The 21,980-nt window shown below is 46.4% G+C and overlaps 1 protein-coding gene across 1 annotated transcript in view; it reads right to left on the bottom strand.

Moving 5' to 3' along the window:
• Window positions 1–21,980, bottom strand: part of F5 (coagulation factor V) — a 71,416-nt gene that overhangs the window by 6,109 nt on the left and 43,327 nt on the right. Inside the window, exons 13-23 of the mRNA XM_066371430.1 lie at window positions 17,948–20,801; window positions 14,394–14,568; window positions 13,496–13,732; window positions 12,046–12,256; window positions 10,727–10,906; window positions 8,753–8,869; window positions 7,391–7,462; window positions 6,336–6,436; window positions 5,754–5,909; window positions 2,833–2,977; window positions 717–868 (exon numbers count right to left, since the gene is read on the bottom strand). Coding sequence (XP_066227527.1) covers window positions 717–868; window positions 2,833–2,977; window positions 5,754–5,909; window positions 6,336–6,436; window positions 7,391–7,462; window positions 8,753–8,869; window positions 10,727–10,906; window positions 12,046–12,256; window positions 13,496–13,732; window positions 14,394–14,568; window positions 17,948–20,801 — 4,400 coding nt within the window. The remainder of the gene's footprint in view (window positions 1–716; window positions 869–2,832; window positions 2,978–5,753; window positions 5,910–6,335; window positions 6,437–7,390; window positions 7,463–8,752; window positions 8,870–10,726; window positions 10,907–12,045; window positions 12,257–13,495; window positions 13,733–14,393; window positions 14,569–17,947; window positions 20,802–21,980) is intronic.

Here is a 21,980-nt window from a genome sequence, read left to right as displayed (position 1 = left end):
TAAAACTGTCCCCTGAACTACTCAATGGGCTAATGCCAGGGGCAGTATAACTCTCTGGAAGATGTTTCTTTAACTTAGATCACTGACTTATAACCCTGGTTTTGCAGCATTTTACCAAGCTGCCAGTTGTCTAAAGGAATATCACAAAGTTCTCAAAAAAAAAAAAAAAAAAAAAAAGGGAACAAATTATTTTTAATGGCTCTCTTAAGAAGAGAAAATGTTGCAAATATAAATCATTTATCAGTAATGTAAGTTGTCCCAAAAGGGATTTGCAAGCTACAGCTCCAGGCCAAATCTGGCCCACCACCTGTGTTTGTAAGTAATGTTTTAGTGGGACATCGCCATGATCATTCATTCAGAAAATGTTTGTGGCTACTTTCCTGCTACAATGATGGAGATGAGTAGTTCTGACAGGGAATGAATGGTGCCCAAGGCCTACAGTGTTTATTCTCTGGCCTTTTGCCCACCCCTGGTCTGAATTAAGATTAGACCAAGGGGACTACAGAGATGATAACTTCTCTGAGAGCCAGAGTTAGAGCTGCAGGTCTGAAGTCAGCAGACATCCTAGATTCTCAGACTTGGGATCATAACCTGCAATCTCAGGGGATGATGGTCTGGCTTCCCAGCCTCCCCACCGCCCCCCCCGCGTTTCTTATAGTGAGGTCTTTGTTTTCTCATGGAAGCCAGGAGAACTGTGTTCACCGGGGATAACTCACCTTGGCTTGCCAGGCATTCACACGGCCCTGGGCATTCAGACGGGCAAGGGAGGGTTCCCAGTAATCTCCCCACCAAGACTTTTTAAATGAGGAAGCTGTGATTTGTGAGTTTTCTATCTTCCTGCTTTCCATACCCAGTGGTGTGGAGCACCCTGTTGAAAGAAGAGGGACATGATGAATGCCTACGACATTCCCGGCACTGTGTTTGGTGCTGCGGAGGAGATAAGGAATATTACTACCCCTGAGTAACAACACAACAACCATCCCACAGTCAGCTTTAATTGTCCAAGGACCAAGCCCTGTTTTCAGGCTTTCCATGGACTACTAGGTAATGATCCTAACTGCCTATGTTTTACAAAGGAAGAAACAACAGCAAGGAAAAGCAGCTTGCCTAAAGTAACACAGCTAGGAGAAGCGGAAACCACATTTGGGCCGGGGCAGTCTGACACCCACGCATCTAAACTCATTTCCCTCCTTCACAGAGTCACCGAGCCTTGTGTTTTGCTCTGAGGTAGACAATACCCCTATCTGTGCATGTAAAACAAAGTCTATTTCTTCTTCTAACAGAAGAAGAAGCAGATATAGTGGACCCTTGGTCATCACATTGAATAATTTATTTCAGCCCTAGGCGGTGACTCATGTTATGCACCCTTTAGAATTCTGCCAGGGTGTGAACTTGAATGTCACAGGCAGCGAGGCTGATCTACGAGTGCAAGGACCGTAGCTGTGAGTGAGCTCGGCTGACTGCTGGTCACCATCGTCTTGGGGACACATCGTTCTTGCTAATAAATCATGCAGGGGTCTTTTCTTTAAGTGATGCCTTATTTTCTCCATGGGTGGAAAAAATGTCTTAAAAGGAAGAATACTAATTATATAAATATCATGAATATGAGGAGTTTTGGGGGGGATTTTGTTAGGTAATGTAATGTTTCATGGGTACAGGGTTGAATGTCCCATTTTAGGAAAGCTTGACTTTGTGAGCTGAGCAGACCACCACGTACATCACTTAGCATGTGGGAAGGAAATAACAGTGGTTTATAGAGCTGTCTCAGGAGTGCTCGCGCCCATGCAAAAGCTGCATTTTATGGGGTGCTATTCCAGGCCACTCCTGTCTGAGCACTGGCACAATGCCCAAATCCGTATCCCTCATGAATAGCGAGCATATGGTAACACTACCTGCTGTGATAAGAAACTGATCCAAGGTTCAACTATATTCTCCACTATGAGCCATGGCTTATCCCTCCGCCTGAGAGAAGGTGCTGTAGCTTCCCAACAGGTGTGTCACAGCAAGTCTCGGATGTGCCTGTATACTGGCCTCCCTCTTCCCTCAGTTATGAGCGGCCAGTGGTGTGTCTGGGTCAGCCAAGCCCTGGGTCAGCTACTTTATTCTTTTACGCCAGACTCCTACCTAGACAAGTATTACATTCTGTGCTTGGCAGTGAGAAATTTTGAAAAGCACTACTTTTAAGAGTCAGGGAAGCAGCATAGTTGTTAAGACTCTTACACATCTTTGTTATATTATATATAGTAGAATTTTATTATGGCCACTTATGGTTACCTGGATATGTTTATACCACAGGTCACATTACATCCCCTGAAAAGTAACAGCTTACATAGAAAAGGCTTGAATACCTTCACAGCATGTGAAACAGAATATATGGTCAAGGTTTCAGGAAGTTGGAAAGCAGACTTAGATTTCAAAATCATTCATTGAACGCTAACGCATGCCGGGAATGTTGTTAGATACTTTGATTATAGTAAAGTCTCAATGACCTGGAGGACTTTGGAAGAGTCACACCTATTTTGAGTCTCAGTTCTATTGAAAATGGGCTGATGGAGGTCATTCTAAGCTAGGGTCCTTCCTTGGAGGGTCCAAGTGGTGTTCGTGTCATTGCAAGTGCCGCTCACAGAGATGGTGCCTGCCCTCTGGCTGGTAGAGCCTGTGGCCAGCTAAGCCACCATGACCGTTCACCTGAGTGGAACCTCTCCTTCCCAGAAGTTCTATTTTAAGAGCATAAGTGATTGACGAGAACTAAAAATCCTTCCCCTTCTCCTGCACCTCTCAGTCTTGAGTCTCAGAGTGGCAGCAGGATAGTAATACATCTCGGTTCCTTACCATTGATCTCGCAGCCTTGCAGTTCCAGTCGAAGGGCAGGCTTGCTGTAGAATCTCGTTGGATAGATCCTAATATATCTAGCCATTATCGGTGGGTCAAACAGATTTTCTTTTACTGTAGAGGCATCTGCATTGCCATTAAAATACTAGAGGGATAAAGGAAAGCTTAGTTATGTAAAAATTCTCTAGAAAGGGATTTTATAGTAAAATGTTGGTCTAATTTAATATTGTAATGTTGTTTTCCTGTGATCAGAACCACATGGTCTTAAAAAAAGTACTTGGAGATTTTTCCACTTTAGGAATGTGGTATAGATGTACTCTGCCCTATTCCTCCTGTTAAGTGCAACTAAAAACATTAAGAACACTCTGAAAGGTGGAGAGAAGAAGGCAGACTGACTAGAATTCTAGAACCCAGATGACATCATGGTCATGGGTCCCCTGGGTTTCTTTTTTGTCCCATAGATCCCAAACTTGGAAGAGAAGAACCCTACAACCAAGAAAAACCAATGGCACAGATAAGAACAGGCACAGATAAGAACAGCCCCAGCAAACACCTGCTTTTTCTAGCCTCAGAACCAAGAAAGGGCAGCCCAGCAAGACAGAACACTTTTAGACAGCAACCATGCTACTAAAGCTAAACTCCATAGAAACGACAGTGGCCTCTCCCCACCCAACAGGAGTAAAGGCCAAGTGCAGAGCCTTGACCTGCATGGTTGTGAGCCTGATGAGGCGCCTGCACACCCTCCCTGGGGCTGTGTCAGAGAAGGCCAGACGGACCCAGGGCCTTCATCCTTGCAGCTCCTCCTGGAGCTCCCACCTCTGCAGGGTCAGTGGAGAGCATCTCATCCCCACCTAGTGAAAAAGGGAGCAATGACCTCTCAGGGGGGCCGCCTGGACTTCGAGCCCCTGGCAGCGAGGAGGCCGTGCCCACCCCCTTCCCTTGCCACAGCAGCATAAGAAAGATCCAGGTGAAACAAGATAGGACCAAACGAAGTCAGCAACTGAGTAAGAAAGATAGAAAACAGAAAAACAGTAGAGAAAAGCAATGAAGCAAAAAGCCAGTTCTTTGAAAAGAATTTTTTTTGTATTTTTCTGAAGCTGGAAACAGGGAGAGACAGTCAGACAGACTCCCGCATGCGCCCGACCGGGATCTACCCGGCACGCCCACCAGGGGCGACGCTCTGCCCACCAGGGGGCGATGCTCTGCCCCTCCGGGACGTCGCTCTGTTGCAACCAGAGCCACTCTAGCGCCTGGGGCAGAGGCCAAGGAGCCATCCCCAGCGCCCGGGCCATCTTTGCTCCAATGGAGCCTCGGCTGCGGGAGGGGAAGAGAGAGACAGAGAGGAAGGGGGGGGGGTGGAGAAGCAGATGGGCGCTTCTCCTGTGTGCCCTGGCCAGGAATCGAACCCGGGTCCCCCGCACGCCAGGCCGACGCTCTACCGCTGAGCCAACCGGCCAGGGCCGAAAAGAATTTTTTTTAAGTGGCAAATCTCTAACAAGACTAACAAAGCAAAAAGAGAAGAGATGCAACTGACCAGTATCAGACAGGACACAGACAGTGTCCCATGGGCTTTGCAGAGAGCAGAAGGATAATAAGAGGACATGGCAAACAGCTCCAGACATAAATTTAACACCTTAGAGGAAATGGGTCCACTTACGGAAAAACACTAGTTATATTCCAACTCACCCAATACAAAATAGATAATTTGAAAACTCTGTCACTGCCAAAGAAGTTAAATTTGTCATTTTAAAACTCCTGGAAGAGCCCTGGCCGGTTGGCTCAGCGGTAGAGCGTCGGCCTGGCGTGCGGGGGACCCAGGTTCGATTCCCGGCCAGGGCACATAGGAGAAGCGCCCATTTGCTTCTCCACCCCCCCCCCCTTCCTCTCTGTCTCTCTCTTCCCCTCCCACAGCCGAGGCTCCATTGGAGCAAGATGGCCCGGGCGCTGGGGATGGCTCCTTGGCCTCTGCCCCAGGCGCTAGAGTGGCTCTGGTCGTGGCAGAGCGACCCCCCGGAGGGGCAGAGCATCCCCCCCTGGTGGGCAGAGTGTCGCCCCTGGTGGGCGTGCCAGGTGGATCCCGGTCGGGTGCATGCGGGAGTCTGTCTGTCTCTCCCCGTTTCCAGCTTCAGAAAACAAACAAACAAAAAAACTCCTGGAAGAGATGTCTCTGGGCCCACATGGCTTCACTGGTGAATTCTGCCAAATCTTTAAATAATAAACACTGATTCTAGACAGTCTTGTCCACAAAATAGAATAATAAAAGAGCATACTTCCCAATTTATCTTAGGAAGCTAGAATTTCTCTTATATCAAAACCAGAAAAGACTGTACAAGAAAATAAAACTACATACCAACATCTCTTATGAATATAGATGTAACATTCTTTAAGCTGTGGACTCTTAACTGAAATCTGTGTTCTCTCTCCAATACTGATTAGTAAGAACCATATTTTAAAGTTTTTCAGGTCTATCCTAAGGTGTAGTACAAATGAGTATTACTAGAAATAACTAAGTGATAATGCAGAGAATTGGTTATAGATAAGATGAAAAATTACAAAAACTCTTGGTGTAATATTTTTAGCATGAACTCCTTAAGGCACAAGACCAGATATATATATTCTGCTCTGTGGTTCGCCATCTGCCAGTCTGAGAAGTTTGGGTGTTAGTCTGATGATAAAGTGAATTTTAAAAACATTTTGTGGCATTTGGAAATTTCAGAGATCAGGCTTATTCCTTTAATCTGTAAATCTATGCTGTGATACACAGAGGCATCATTTCATTGCTTTCCTTCATACGGCCCTAAGAAAGCCCTTGATATTTCTAATGCCCAGGAAGTATCTTGATGAAAAGAAAGAGTCACGGACATAGTCATAGTAACCGCAGCGCGAGTGTGGAGACTCAGCAAGATACAGTGTACACAGACCATCACGTTCTTCGCGCTGTTCCCTTTGAAAATACGCCAGTTGGTCTGGTCAGAGCTATAAGCCACACGGAACTCGGTGGTGTAGTAGGACCTCAGGTAGTGTTTGGCTCCTTGGGACTGGACCCCTGTGAGCAGGACTTCCCTTTGCATGTCCACCTGCAATACAGCAAAGCCACTGAACCGAACTGCCCTCATCAACAAATCACACGCATCCTTCATTCATTGTGCAACCAGCCTTCTTTAGAACTAAAGAGCCAGCACCTCAGGTCCCAACAAACTAATCAAATGCAGTTCGTATCTGAGCACGCAGGACCTAGATCCCAGCCCAGTCACTGACTAGCTGTGTGTGATGCTGGGAAGTTAGTTAATCCCTCTGAGTCTTAGTTTTTTCATCTGTAAAATGGGGTAATACTAGAACCAACCTCATAGTGTCTATTTTAAGTATGTTATATACTTAGAAGAATGCCTAGTAATTGCTTTTCCCCCTAACAACATTACAAGAATGACAAGGAGAAATTACTAAATTAGTGTCACTGTTATTATCACAATAGCAGCAGATAGTATCAGATTAATAAGTCATACCTGGATCCAAGGTTTAAAGTCAAATTTTGACATTTTTTCTGTCATCCAAGCATTATATGATCCACCATTATTTAATCTTGCTAATTTGGGCTCCCAATAACCTAAATGCAAAGGAAGAAAAAATTTATTCTGAATTAAAAAAAATGAAAAACATACAATTAGCAATTTCTCAAGTGAGTTCAGTCCCAGTGGAAAACCAGGTCCCCGGAGTAGTTAGAAGACAAGGCAGTTGGCACTGGCTTCAGCTCTTGACCTATTCCATGATAAAGAAATCTTGGCTCAGGTCTGTGCTTGGCCAGCTGTCAACTCCCACCCAGCCTTTTCCATGCATACAGGTCATGTGTGTCTTTTCTCAGTTATGTTGATGTGGTTGCTGCTGAGTCTGCCTGCCTACCAGGAAGACATGGGAGGAATTTATGGGAGCCTCACGTTTCCTTGCAATTGACCTCTTGATCTTGGGAAGAGCTTTGAGCAGTGAGGACAATTAAGAGGAGTTCCTGACACTCAATGGGTGATCAACAAAGTTTCTTGAATAGATGAATGGCATAGGAAAGGGTCCTATTAATGGGGACTCTAACATACGGCAAATAAGACCCTGGGAATCTGGCTGGAATATTAGATGTGCGGTCAAACCCAGAATGAGGATGACTGGGGAGAGTTTTGGAAAAGGGCACATAGTCATGAGAGCAAGCTATCTTCTCTTACCCAATCTGCTGAGAGGTCAGAGTGCCTATGTAGAGAGAGCAAGCTCTTGGTATTTGCTAGGAGAGACTCTTTGGGAACATTATACACTAGAGGGGTGGCAGTGATAAAGGGGTACTAACAGGCTATTGCTCCTGCCATAGTGCTCCTTCCTCTACCAGATCAGCACCCCAAGTGGAGCTACTGTGCTATGCTGTGATAGAGAAAGGCCAGGAGAGGAGCAACGACCCATAGGTTCACCAGGCACGGTTGTCTGGTGGTTCTGCGAGCTATTGCACAGTTGTAGGGGCTACCTTCCACAGGCTACGGTGTTACTACTTACCCAGAAACTAGGCTACAGTGTTACCACTTACCCAGAAACTCCGAGGCCTTGATCTGTGAATCTGCTATCATGCCTGTGCTTAGCCCCATTGGCATCTTACATTCTACCAAACAAAACAAAAAACAGAACAATGAATAATTTTTGCTTAGAAAACACATTTAGCCCTGGCCGGTTGGCTCAGCGGTAGAGCGTCGGCCTAGCGTGCGGAGGACCCGGGTTCGATTCCCGGCCAGGGCACACAGGAGAAGCGCCCATTTGCTTCTCCACCCCTCCGCCGCACTTTCCTCTCTGTCTCTCTCTTCCCCTCCCACAGCCAAGGCTCCATTGGAGCAAAGATGGCCCGGGCGCTGGGGATGGCTCTGTGGCCTCTGCCCCAGGCGCTAGAGTGGCTCTGGTCGCAATATGGCGACGCCCAGGATGGGCAGAGCATCGCCCCCTGGTGGGCAGAGCGTCGCCCCATGGTGGGCGTGCCGGGTGGATCCCGGTCGGGCGCATGCGGGAGTCTGTCTGACTGTTTCTCCCCGTTTCCAGCTTCAGAAAAAATGAAGAAAAAAAAAAAAAAAAAAAAAAAGAAAACACATTTAGCAAAAGGTATAGCTCAAAAGCTAGAGATTATACCTCTGGTATAATATTAGGCAGATATTGTTACCTACCTTGTATAGCAATGACTTAAATGTATCTGATCATAAAATGGTAAGTGCACGAAGATGGGTACTTTAATAGTGAAATAGTGAGACCCTAAAATCCTGAAATGCAATTAGTTTTTAAACTGATTTTCATCTGCTTATATTTTAAAATAAGCCATTTTACAATATTAAGTACTTGCCCTCAAAAATTTACATTCTGAAAAATTCATCTGAAAACTACAGGGTTATTTGCATCCTGATTGTGAAGGGAGTCCCAGCTCAGGGGAGACCAGCCACTGAATTATCTGGATGTTGACATAGTGCTAGGTACTCAGCAGGTGCTTAATAGATGCTCGCTGGCTAGCTAGACAGACAGATGGACATTTCTTCTCGAATACTGGGATGCCACGATCAGTGACAGTCATGGTTATTGTTAAATTCCTCGCAACTTTCCCCCCTCTGTGCTAGAAATCTGGAGAATTTCCCATGTGCATGTTTCTACAGATCATAAACTGCGAAGGAGGATGCTTTATATTGGCCCCTATGCAGAGGAATGCCTGTGGGCTAAACCATGTGGTTTAAGTTCCCTAGATGACCTGATGTTTGCAGTATAATCAGACCATGGCCAGAATGAAAGCAATTACTGCTAAAGATTGTGTCTTTGTCATATCAGAGTTCTAAGTCAAATATTTTCTGCCTAAAAGTTGGTAATAGTTTAGTAACAGCACTCTCCTGCTAAAAAATATCATGTGGCTCTCGGCTGATACCTTTGTCAATGATGAGAAATGGTGTTTGCATCCCTGCTATCTGGTTCTCTCCAACCTCTGTGTCTAGGAGCCACCAGCCAGGGTTTGATGCCTTCATTTCAAGAGTTTTAAATGAACCTAAAAGAGACAGTGAAGGGCAACATTACATACTCAAAGATTAACAAGTTACTATTGGTAGACAGCTATCAAAGAACCCTACTATCACTACATCCCAAAAGCTTTCGAATAGAACTTAAGACTTAAGGCAGAACTAGAGGTGTAACAAACAGATCAAAACAGCAGCACACACACAACTACCAATAAATCACCCCAGAACTTAAAAAAAAATTCTCCAACAGTCCTTATTAGAAAGAAGCTTTTATTTATCTAAATAAAATGTTACAAGTTAACCCACACATAATCCAGCTTCACAATCCCAAGGATCAAAACAACCTTGAATGATCCATCATTGGCCTCAAAAATGTTTTCCGTTTCCTTCCTCTCTCTTCATTTCACTAGCTTCTCTTTTTTTCATATAAGAAAATTAAAACAAAGCATCCTTCTCCCATGTTTCAAATCTTCAATGAAGTTTACATATTTGGATAGATTATACGTAAATTATTTCAGCACCCCACTGAGAAAATGAGATTTCTCAAACCTCTGACGGTCCATTCTGGTGTTGAATATTACCAACTGCCAGTTAATACTTAAATTCTGCTAGCCACTTCTGTGGCCATTTCTCAGTTTGTGAGGGACAATGAATAGCTGGTGGTCATCCCCCTCAAACATTAAACAAGAGCCCCAGCCCTCCCCTATCGAGTGCAGATACTTGGGTTTGATGACTTAGATGAGCCAGCCAATGCCATCTTCCCGGTGCTGGTCCCGCAGGCCGTGAGAGGCTGGCTGGTCGGGTAGTAGTGGGTGAAGAGTAAGGAGCGAGTTTAACCTAATCCCCTTTGTCCCTGATTTGTCAAAAATGCCCCTTTATAGCTTTCTTAGTGAGTCACTGGCGTGTTTCAAACAAGCCCTCTCTTTCTCTTGCCCGTAACCAAACAGGCCCATTTGGGCTTCTGAGCTTCCATCTGAGGCTGACTCACACAGCAGTGCCCCACCCAGTGTCCGGTCAGGGGACTGCCCTCACTAGCTCCCAGGCAGCGTTCATAGAAGGCAGGCTGCTGGTTAAAAGTGCAGACTCCTGGGTCCCGGATCTACTGGAGCAGAGTCCCTGAGAGCCAAATCTCTGCTTTGTCAGCAACATTTTAGCTGGCCTTGTTGGTGTTTATTATGCCCGCTACAGTTTGGGAGTCAGTGGCCTCTGCCGTCACCCACCCCTCCGCACACACACAGCACATATACCTACAAACCGTTCATCGGCACATCACATTCCTTTTAAATGACTAGTTTGTTTAAACCTTATTATCCTTTTGCACACGAAAAGCTCTAAATACCCTTGTTATTCTTTAGCTTCTACAAACATTAAAAAACAAGAACCAAAAACGATTATTTTTCTCCAAACAGCCTCATGAGTCAGTTTGAGATTAAGAATCCTGTAGTCACTTGCCTGAAGGCACCAGGGAGACAGAGTGAGGAGTGGAATTCAGGAGATCCAGAATCCCCCAACCCTGGTCAATTCCTCATCTCCACCCTGACATGCTGCCTGAGCCTCGCGGGGTTCATTTGGGAATGTGGTTAAGAACCGGCCCACGGGACACCCCGTGGCCCAGGAGAACCTGCATTAGCACGGTGTCTGTGCGGAACCAAGTCGGGCCATGTACTTAGCCGGTGCAGTGGCGCAAACAGCGCATGCGCCAGCTGGCCCTGTGTTCTCTGTCCGCAGCTGCGGGGCACGGCTTTGCCGCGGATCTAGGCCAGAACCCACACTCAACCCCTTGGTAGTAAATGCCCAAGGAGGGGATGAGGGAAGAGGGAGATGCTAAGATTGTCTTCTCTCGCCATTTTGTTTAGCTGGGACCTCTTTTCATGGCCCAGATTTACCAGGAAGAAGGGGCCAGACCCCTAACTGGTGCTGCTGAGTGCCATTTTCCAGCAGGGTCTGGCCATGGAAGTGGACCACATGGATGTCCTGGCTGCCGCCCACGTTCAGAAGGTGCAGCCTCACCCACTCCTGCGTGTACATTCTCAGGCCGGGCAAGTTGTAGATCATCCCATTGATGGCTGAAAGGACAGGGAGTTGCAATCAGTTTAAAAACCTGCATACATCAGGAGAGAGGCTGGTAAGAAATCTAGGATGGTCTCACTCACCACTCAGCTTCCCTATCCCTCAGCAGGTCAGGCCCACCCAGGTCTCCAGATGTGCCATGTCCCTTCTCACACCAGCCTGCCGCAGACAGAAGCGAGGTGAGCCCCCTCTCCCAGCCCTCGATCACTCCTCCTCCAGGCTGTCCACTGCGCCTGCTCTGCTTTACCCATTAATTATAGATACAGACTGATACGCACCAGCTAAGGGCACACCAGTGATTAGAGGAAAGAGACTAAGAAGGAAGATCTGCAGTGTGCCACCTGAAGGCCTCCTGACCTCAGGGATGGTTCCAGGCAAAGTTGGGAAGTTGGACTTCATCTTTGTTGCACCCCCAGCCATAGTGATTGACGTTCGCTCTCTCATCCGTATGGTAGCTGCTCCGCCCCTCCCAGCTTGACATCTAGGGTTCTGAGACTTATCCCCTCTCCCCTCCGTGATATACGAGTATTGGGTTGAAAGCAACTGGCAAATTCAATCCCCTTAAAAAATCATATGACCTTTTAATAACGAAGCTTAGTGCTACTCTGCATTTAACTGGGACTAGAAGTGGGGAAGTTGCTGTTTATTGCTCTAAAGGAAAGGAATTTAGGAATTTCAGGAACAAACCATGGCTTATTGCAGGGAGAGGAGTTGAGAACGCTTTGGCTCCTATCTCATTCATGTGTTTTTGGTGCCACCTGGGACCTGCTGCAAGCTAACACTGCGCACAACCACTCACTCCTCTTTTAGAAAGGGCGATCGCTTCCCCTTGCAGAAATAGTCTTCCTTTAACGGTCAAGAAACAGGTTTACTAAGTACTTAAATCACAGGATACTAAATACTTAAATTGCAGTAAACAAGTTTACTAAGTAAATAAATTGCTAATTTCTTTTCGGTTGATGTTTAACGGAACATAGGCTGTACCATCAGCCCTCTGAGGAATCTGAGGACCTTAGTGGTAGGTCCTGGGCTCTTAGGAGCACCTCCTAGCTAATCTTGTGGGGACCCCAGGGCAGGCATCACTGCCACCCAGGTGACTTAGGTCAGAGGTTAGATCAAAGTCAGAGGAAAATACCATGAAACTTATGCGAGTGTTTTATTTCGGCAGATCCGCGTCTCCCAGACGTTTGGGGTTTCCTGTCGTAGTACCAGCTTTTCTTTTCATCAAAGACCATAAACAGCAGGACAAATTCTCTCATGTCCACAGGCATGTTGCTCTCCTTGTGAAGCGTTCCTCTTCGGCAGACCAGGAGGGGCCCTATCAAGCCCGAATGGATGTCTTTTTCCTGGAAGACAGGAGGAGCAAATGGCACACACACCTTTTCATCATCTTCTATGCCCTTCTGTTAATCACTGATCAGAGAGAAAAGACAGCCTTCTCTGAAGATTATAAACGAGCGGCTTCCCGAGGCTGAGTACTTATCATCTGATTCTGTGCCATTCGTATTCCCTTCCTGTGATGGATCATTTATCCTGATGTGGTGGTAATGATAATTATCATGGCAATAATATTGAACTATAATAAATACTATTTATTGAGCATTTGCTACTATATTAAATATTTTGCGCCTGACCAGGTGGTGGTGCAGTGGATAGAGTGTCGGACTGGGATGCAGAGGACCCAGGTTCAAGACCCCGAGGTCACCAGCTTGAGCATGGGCTCATCTGGTTTGAGCGAGGCTCACCAGCTTGCACCCAAGGTCACTGGCTTGAGCAAGGGGTTACTCAGTCTGCTGAAGGCCCACGGTCAAGGCACATAAGAGAGAGCAATCAATGAACAACTAAGGTGTCGCAGTGAAAAATTGATGATTGATTGATGCTTCTCATCTCTCTCCGTTCCTGTCTGTCTGTCCCTGTCTATCCCTCTCTCTGACTCTCTCTCTGTCTCTGTAAAAAATAAAAATTAAAAAAAAAATTAAAAAATATTTTGCCTATAGTCTCTTATTTAATTCTGATAACAATCCTACACGGTAAGAAGAATCCATTTATTAAACAAATATGAATGAGTGCCTACTCTGGGTTATGTACTGTTGTTATCTGCTTTGTTACTTTGGAAACTGAGGCTGAGAGAGGCCAAGTAACTTTTCTGGGACCACGCAGTAAGTGACAGGGCAGGAACTGGACTCGAGGCCCATGCGCTCTCTCTCATGCCCAAGATGGGGGAGGGGGGGAGGTCTCGACTTCGCCGTTCTTTCATGGAGAAAAAAAGAGAAGAAAAGCTCATACTCATACAAGGAAATTGCAAATAAACGTCTTCCTCCCTAAAGGCGGTCACTGTCCCCAAGAGCGAGCATTGCGGCAATCCTTACTCCGCCTCCCTGAACAAACGTTTCTCCTTCTGCCGTCTGCAGATCTGCAGGGACCGTCCCTGGCTGTGGTGGCTGGACGGCGTTGGCCACCGTCCTCCCCCCTTTCTCATGGACAGCAAGGCAGACATTTAACAAGAAATAACCTTGGCCCTTCCGTTGAGCGAACGCCGGTTATAAGGCGAAGGGAGTGAGAGAAACCTCCGTGGATGCACCCACCGGGTTCACTGCCGAGTAGTAGGCCCACGCCCGGCAGGCGGAGCCTGGGTTTTCAGGCCCCGATCTCCCGGTGGCGTGCCACACGTATGTGTAACTGCTGTTTGGCTGAATGGCGTTGTCTTCCTTAAACCACTCAGGAGAGTCATCGTCGTAGGTCTTTCCCTCCGATGATTTTTCGTAAGAAAGCCCGTGGGCATGAAGAGAGTAAGGTCTGGATGCTAAATTTTTAAAACGAACCTGAAAAGAAAATGAACCACAGCTTTACAAAAATCCCATTGCCACGTCATGTTCGTACGTTATTTCATTTGATTTTTACAACTGTCCTGTGAGATGGGGCTTGAGTGGTTTTTCCCGGAAATACCAAGACATGTTTGTTCTCAGGCTCGAAGCCCAAGTATTGGCATTAGCGACAAATAAAGTGGTAGGGATAGGTGCCGCAGATTCGAAGAGAGTGAGGCTTGATCCTTGCTCACAGCAAGCTCTCAGCCCGCTGGTGAAGACAGACATGCACTCATAAGCTCAAGTTAAAAACCTGGGACAGAAGGCATGGGTAAACCAAGTGTGAATGGGGTGAGAGGGGCATGCCTGGGAGGAGCGCTCTGGCTGAATGTTTAGGAGAGGTTGGGGAATTCAAGTTTCTTCGGGGAATTGGAATTGGCCCTTACAGAACGAGCAGGAGTTTAGCAGAGGGAGAAATCAAATCATAAGATTATTTTTTTCCCCCTTAAGGAATGTCAAATTCCTTGGTAAGTCATCTTTGTGAAGAAATGTCATTCTCTGTTACTTTTTGATAAGTTTATCGACCAATAGCTCTCTCTTGTGGCCTTCGCCTTTCCCACCCTGCGGTGCTTGTGGAAATTTCTCTGATGGCCTCAGCAGTGCTCAGGAGGTGACTTACTTGGATAACATCGTCCACTTCAGCTCTAATAATGGGGCCGAGAAGGCCAAGATGCTCTTCATACTCCCCCCGAGGGTCTCGTTTGGTAAAAGTGCTATCAAGGTACTTTCGAAAAACGACTTTCTTGTATATGGTGTCCTCTGGAACATCACCAGCATCTTCATAAACCATTTCACTGAAATGACAATAAGAGTATTTGTTTACAAGAACAGAATAAAGACCATTCGAAGAATTTAAGAAATAATCTCTGTTTCTGAATATAGCATCGAGCATAGAGAAGATAGTTAATGCATATTTGATGAACAAATGAATGAAAATACAAAGGACTAAAACCACAAGCTGGTAGATAAGCAACTGACAGCTCGCACATTGTTTTTTTAGGTAGGTCCTCCCTTCCATGAGCCTTTAAACAAGGTCAGATCTCTCTATAGCATTCTGACATTTCTGTAATGTTACTATAGTACGTTTAGTAAAATCCTATAGTATTCTTACAATATTTCTATCGTATTGTAGTAATTCTATCCCTATCATTTATTTGTGCGATTATCTGTGGATATCTGACTGTGCCTCTAGAGGACAAGCCCCGTGAGGTCAAGGGCAGTGCTTAGTTAGCTCATAATTTTATTTCCGGTGCCTAGCACATTGTAGGCACTTTATACATTTTTTGTGTAATACATTAATTAATGAAGAAATATTATCATATAGTAACATAGCAGATTTTAATATCAGCAAAAGCAGACAAAGCCACAAAATGGGACAGTGCCTGGGCTTTGGTCTATCGGGTAACCACGATCAGCTGACTTAGAAGGGCAGCCCTCTGAAGGCCACTGGGTGCATGGGTGTTTCAGAGTCTGCAAGTAGCCACTCCTCTCCTCACATTTTCTTTTGCTGAATCACACTATTACTCAGGTAGCTTGCCAGCTGCTGTTCAGTCTGGGGCCAGAGCGCATCAGATGTGCCCGTTGATCCTTCATGTTCCCGAGCCTGTGCAGACAGGCCAGAGGTTCATCCACCCTTCTCATGTAATTTGTTGTGCACCATGAACCATAGAGAATCCCATCCTGCCTTTCTTCCAGCCTTTCTGCCCCACTAACATCGCCCATTCCGCCTCCGAGCATAGTGTACAGTCTCACAAAACACATGGAGATGAGAACCACTCAATGACCCTAACAGGGTGGCATATCTGGAACGGGATACAAGATTTGAAGGAATTGGCTTGGTCCCTTTCCACTCTGGGAAGGCCCCAAATCTCACTCCTCGGGGCTTTGCTTAGAAGCCCTCAGATAAACTCTTTCTTCTCATCTTGTAACGAGTACTGCGTTTAAATAGCAAGTCACAGGAGAAAGTGTTTTAAGCTAACAGAGTTCTCATATGGAAACATCAGGTCTCCAATTAATAAGATAGCTTCTGTGAGTAACACCATGCAGCGTGTTTGCTTGCTCAAATTACACATTGGTCTTTAACTTATTAGTATAACAATTAGCTTTTGTCAAAGCTTTTGAGCATATTTAGATAGTGTAAGCATGGTCACTGTGCTGTGTCCCTGAGAATCTATAGTTGGCTAAGCCTTCCTCCTTGTCCCTCTGTCTTCCGTGGCCCACAAAGCCTGGTGACACCTTGGTTTCTTCAGAGCTAGCCAAGCACTGTCTCACCACCCGCCCTCTTCTCAAGCTCCAGGGCTTCCTCCTTCCCCAGGGCCTGTTCATGCTCTTCCCTCTGTCTAGAGACGGGGTCCCCAAACTACGGCCCTCGGGCCGCATGCGGGCCCCTGAGGCCATTTATCCGGCCCCCGCCGCACTTCCGGAAGGGGCACCTCTTTCATTGGTGGTCAGTGAGAGGAGCACTGTATGTGGCGGCCTTGCTCACGTACAGTACTACTTCCGGTAACGCGGGATGAACACATCACGGCTTGGAAGCGCGTCATGTCACTTGTTATGGCTAGCAGTGACAAATATGGAACCAGACATTGACCATCTCATTAGCCAAAAGCAGGCCCATAGTTCCCATTGAAATACTGGTCATTTCTTGATTTAAATTTACTTGTTCTTTATTTTAAATACTATATTTGTTCCCGTTTTGTTTTTTTACTTTAAAATAAGATATGTGCAGTGTGCATAGGGATTTGTTCATAGTTTTTTTTATAGTCCGGCCCTCCAACGATCTGAGGGACAGTGAATTGGCCCCCTGTGTAAAAAGTTTGGGGACCCCTGGTCTAGAGTGTTGTCTGGAATCCCTGTCTAGAATTCACCCCCTGGCTAGTTCACTCTTACTTGCGTTCAGATCTCAAATCAAATGCCACTTCTTCAGAGTCAGATTCCCCAATTCTCATGTCACCACATGTCTACCTCTACTTCTTGCTCTTGATCATGGTTCCATTTTACACTTCTGTGTGAAGATGTGTCATATCTACCTGCCCAACTAGATATAAGTTCCACGGGGGCAGGAGGTGTGTTTATTATAGTCTCTTAGCATCTCAGCACTTAGCACAATACCTGGGGGAGAAGAAGCACTCATCAGAGAGTTATTAGGTTAGTGATTTTATAAGCCAAGTTAAACTCAAGTTTAAATCAAGATAAATCATCATCTAATGACTACTTCAGCAGAAGGGATAAACTCGTTTTTTGTTTCTAAGCTAGTTTACATCCTTGGCCTCTGCTATTAGAATCTCATGGAATTGGAATTAAACTTCCTGCAGATGCCATATACTTTATAGCAACTGGTAAACAAGTTAAAAAAAATTTTTTTTTTCTATTTTTCTGAAGTGAGAAGCAGGGAGGCAGACAGACTCTTGCATGCACCCACCCGGCATACCCACCAGGGGGCAATGCTCTGCCCATCTCAACATTGCTCGTTGCAACTGGAGCCATTCTAACACCAGAAGCAGAGGCCATGGAGCTGTCCTCAGTGCCCAGGGCCAACTTTGCTCCAATGGAGCCTTGGCTGTGGGAGGGGAAGAGAGAGATAGAGAGAAAGGAGAGGGGGAGGGGTGGAGAAGCAGATGGGTGCTTCTCCTGTGTGCCCTGACTGGAAGCAGATGGATGCTTCCCCTGTGTGCTCTGACTAGGAATGGAACCTGGGACATCCACACACTGGGCCAATGCTCTACTGCTGAGCCAATGGGCCAGGACTAAAATGTTTTGGTAAACAAGGAAGCGCAAAAGGAGATGACTACATCATAAATTTGGATTTTAAGCTAACTTGAATGAAATAATATTAATTAGCAGATAGCTATGGGTAAGGTGGGATCTGTACTGTGGCATGAGGGGGGAGTAGGAACATGTGTGATGAGGGAAGAAAAGAGAGATGGGAGTTTATTTATAACTACAGGACATCATAGACCTCTTTTAGTGATTGTTTTTATATTGCCCTGATGTCACCTAACATAAAATAGCTAATCTTGGAACTGACAAAAAAAAATAGTATAAGCCAAATTGCGATAGGGGAACTCAATTGTACCTAGCTAGTTTTCCCAGCCTTATCTCCTTGGACTGTTGAAATTACTCTTTTAGCAGCAGTGGAAAAGTGAGACAATGAGAGGAGAAAACTGGCCAAACCTTTGTGCAAATTTTGAATAATCCCAGGATATTTCTTCAGCCGCAATGTGATAAATTTTGCTGTTTCCATTGTTGCTGCGGAGGTACCATGATGCAATGTGGTCAGGATTTCTGGAGGAGTTGGTGTCTGTCCTAATATCGGTTTGGTAAGGGTCATCATAGGCCACGTGGTCAATTTCATGGTAGTCTTCTTCACTGCTCTCTTCTGTCTTCACTGGTATAAACTCGATGTAATCTCCATCCTCGCCACTGAAGCCAACGACAATTGGTGAGTTAAATTCCCTTGTCGCTAAAGTATCATTTAGTGGAGGAGAGAGTTGAGGCATCTGACCATGGTCTGAATAAGGGAAAGTCTGACCAAATTCTGGAAGAGGCAATAACTGACTAGATTCAGAGGTGTCAGATGTTTGATTGAGGTCTGGAGGAGGAGATGTCTGCCTGAGATCAGGAGGCAGGGTCATCTGGCCAAGGTCTGGAGAGAGAGTCTCCTGGCTGAGGTCAGGGGAGAGGGTCGTCTGACCAAGGTCTGGGGAGAGGGTTGTCTGACTGAGGTCCGGGTAAAGGGTCTCCTGGCTGAGGTCAGGGGAGAGGGTCATCTGACCAAGGTCTGGGGAGAAGGTCATCTGGCTGAGGTTTGGAGAGAGAGTCTCCTGGCTGAGGTCTGGGGAGAGGGTCTCCTGAAGGTCAGGGGAGAGGGTCATCTGACTGAGGACTGGGGAGAAGGTCATCTGGCTGAGGTCTGGAGAGAGAGTCTCCTGGCTGAGGTCTGGGGAGAGGGTCATCTGACCAAGGTCTGGGGAGAAGGTCATCTGGCTGAGGTCTGGGGAGAGAGTCTCCTGGCTGAGGTCTGGAGAGAGAGTCTCCTGGCTGAGGTCTGGGGAGAGGGTCTCCTGACCAAGGTCAGGGGAAAGGGTCGTCTGACCAAGGTCTGGGGAGAGGGTCTCCTGAAGGTCAGGGGAGAGGGTCTCCTGAAGGTCAGGGGAGAGGGTCATCTGACTGAGGACTGGAGAGAAGGTCATTTGGCTGAGGTCTGGGGAGAGGGTTGTCTGACCGAAGTCTGAAGAAAGGGTCTCCAGTCCGAGGTCAGGGGAGATCTCCTGACCAATGTCAGGAGAAAGGGTCTCTTGGCCAAGGTCAGGGGAGAAGGTCATCAGGCCGAGGTCTGGAGAGAGGGTCTCCTGACCAAAGTCAGGGGAGAGGATCATCTGCCCAAGGTCAGGGTAAAAGGTCTCCTGGCCGAGATCAGGGGAGAGGGTCGTCTTACTGAGGTCAGGAGAGAGGGTCATCAGGCCGAGGTCTGGAGAGAGAGTCTCCTGACCAAAGTCAGGGGAGAGGGTCGTCTGACTGAGGTCCGGAGTGATGGTTGTCTGCCAAACTTGAAGTTCTAAGGAAGGGAACATTTGTCCAGTGTCGGTAGGGAAGGATGGGTTTCTTAGATCATAGTCGAGCTCCTGGCCAGGCTCTGGAGAGTATGTGTGCCTGGGGTCTGTAGTGAAGTGCACTTGATCAGCATCTTGAGTAGGGAACGAGTGGTAATGCTCTGGGGGCACTGTCTGATGAGTATCCGGAGAGAAACGTGTCTCACCAGTGTTGTTTGGGGAATTCTGATCATGGTCAGGAAGTGAGGCCAGCAGGCTGAGATTCATGGAGGGGGCTGTCTGGTTGGGGTCTGTGAGAAGAGATGTTTCATTGGACTTGTGGAGTGCATCTGAAAATGTGATGGGGACCTCCCCTCGGAGAGGGTGAAAGCCCCTTGGAGAGAAAAGACTATGATGTGCACGCTTCCGTTTTCGTGTCCGAATTAAAAAGGTGCTGTTCTTCAATCCACTCTTTCCTCCATCCTGTCTTCTTTGTAGAAGTTTGTGGTTAATTCCAGACAACTTTGGGTGGCCACCCTGCTTTCCACGCTTGTTTGTAAGAGGGGTGCTTTCTCCCCAAGTCCCTGCGGCATCCTGGGGGCTGTTCAGCAGCTTATTGACAGCCGTGTCTTTATCAGCCTCTGGGATTATTTCATAACTACCCTTTTCAAAAGCCACATGCCATTTCCCGTTCAAAATCTTTGATGGATTCTTTTGTTTTATGAGTAACAGATCGTGGGAAAGGTCCTTCCAGGATCCCATGCCGGAAGGAAAAGAGTCGCCTTGGCTTGAGTGTCTCCCAGTTTCATGTGCTTGAAATTCCACCTGGGGAACCTTGTGCCTTGCCTCTTGGTCTCTTCCTTCCTCGAATCCCTTATGTTTAGCATATTCTTGACTTCCGGATCCTTCTGTACCAAGCGGAAGTAGGCTTGTCTCTGTGACATTTGACTCTAGAGGATCCTGAATAGGGTCTTCAGAATAAGGGTTAGAATGAGTTGCTGTGGATGGGTTGAGAACTGAGTTATTTTCTAGGTTGTGTCCCACATAGGGACCAGCTGTGGTGGTTTCAGAATGAGGAAGGGTTTTATGAGGTTCTGCCAAGTTACTGCTGATGAGCCTGCTCACGTTACTTTGGGAAGAAGAATTTGAACTGACAAGTGGATCAGTACTTGGAGGAGTGAATTCAGAGCTGTCCTCCAGGGCTAGGGCAGTAAGATTGAACACATCTTTCTCCTGATCCAGTGATGAATTTCTGAATGACCTAATTCCCAGTGATAAAGCCAATATGTCCTGGTAATCATCGACGGCATCCTCCTCTTCACCTTGGCTCTCTGAAGACTCACGCATTTTCCGTGTAGTCATGGATGAAGAGGCTGGGGGTTCATATATCTCATAAACATCTTCGTCATCGTTCCGGATACACCGGACATCCCTGAATCTCAGCCGGAGGTGTTTGCTTCTTCGATTGGAACTCATGGCCGCTAACATCCAAGTTCCTATAGCAGAGAGAAACAGGAGAATAAAGAGCTCTAAGTCTAGAAAAAGATATGAAAACCCTAGTATCCCCTGTGGCAGATAATTTCCAACAGACTTCAGTCAGGGATGTACAAGTGTGTTCCGGGGACCACTGATGCTCTGTGAACTGTTGATTACTGTTCCACAGTGACATAAGGAGAACACTGAGAATCAAGTGCTTAGGACACTTTTGAGCAATCTGACATAACTGTGACATCCAAGCATGTGATTGGTATGCTTACCTTGTATAGCAGAGTATAGACCAAAAGTATTGGTCAGTAGAGATTAAGGAGAAAAAAACTTCTTAGCACAGATAGTTTGAGAGTCACTGTTTGAGAATATATTTAACAAGGGATAGCCCGACCAGGTGGTGGCACATCAACCTTGAATGCTAAGGACCCAGGTTCAAAGCCCTGAGGTTGCCAGCTTGAGCACGGCCTCATCTGGCTTGAGAGTGGGACCATAGACATTACCCCATGGTCAATGGCTTGAGTGGCCTGAGGTCACTGCTTGAGCAAAGGGTCACAGGCTCGGCTGGAGCCCCCCAGTCAAGGCATGTATGAGAAAGCAGTCAATGAACAACTAAAGTGCCTCAACTCTGTGTTGATGTTTCTCAGTCTCCCTTCCTGTCTCTCTCTTTCTCACTAAACAAATAAAAATAAAAAGGAATGGATTGAGAATAAAATGAACTTTAAAAATCATATACATCTTGTCAGGGGCACATCTTGCTTGAGAATTGGAGTTGGGGGAGGAGGGTGATGTCTACCCCCAGAAATAAGAGACATTTAGCTATTTCTAAGTATTAAATAGTTCACATGGGTCCAGGGAAATTTTGAGTCTCTTTGAAATGGTAAGATTTACTGGGAAGTCTCCAATACTTTCCACTTGTTGCGCATCTACTAAGTGCTAGACACTTGGCACATGTTATAATTAATGAACAAAACCACTCTGTATGGTGTTATTATTCTGATTTGTCCAGATGAATAAACTGAGGTTCAGTGAGGTCAAGTCACTTGCCTGAGGTTACACAGATATTGAGTGGCTTGGCAGGATTTGAACCCAGGTCTGATGAACTCCAAAACCTACATGCTTCCCAGGACATTGTGTTATCTCTGCGGCCAGCCTAACCATTGGGTGAATGGCTGTCTTAGAAAACCAAA

The sequence above is a fragment of the Saccopteryx leptura genome, chromosome 2 (assembly GCF_036850995.1).
Source record: "Saccopteryx leptura isolate mSacLep1 chromosome 2, mSacLep1_pri_phased_curated, whole genome shotgun sequence".
In the NCBI taxonomy this organism is placed as follows: Eukaryota; Metazoa; Chordata; class Mammalia; order Chiroptera; family Emballonuridae; genus Saccopteryx; species Saccopteryx leptura.
This window is presented reverse-complemented; position numbering and strand designations above follow the sequence as displayed.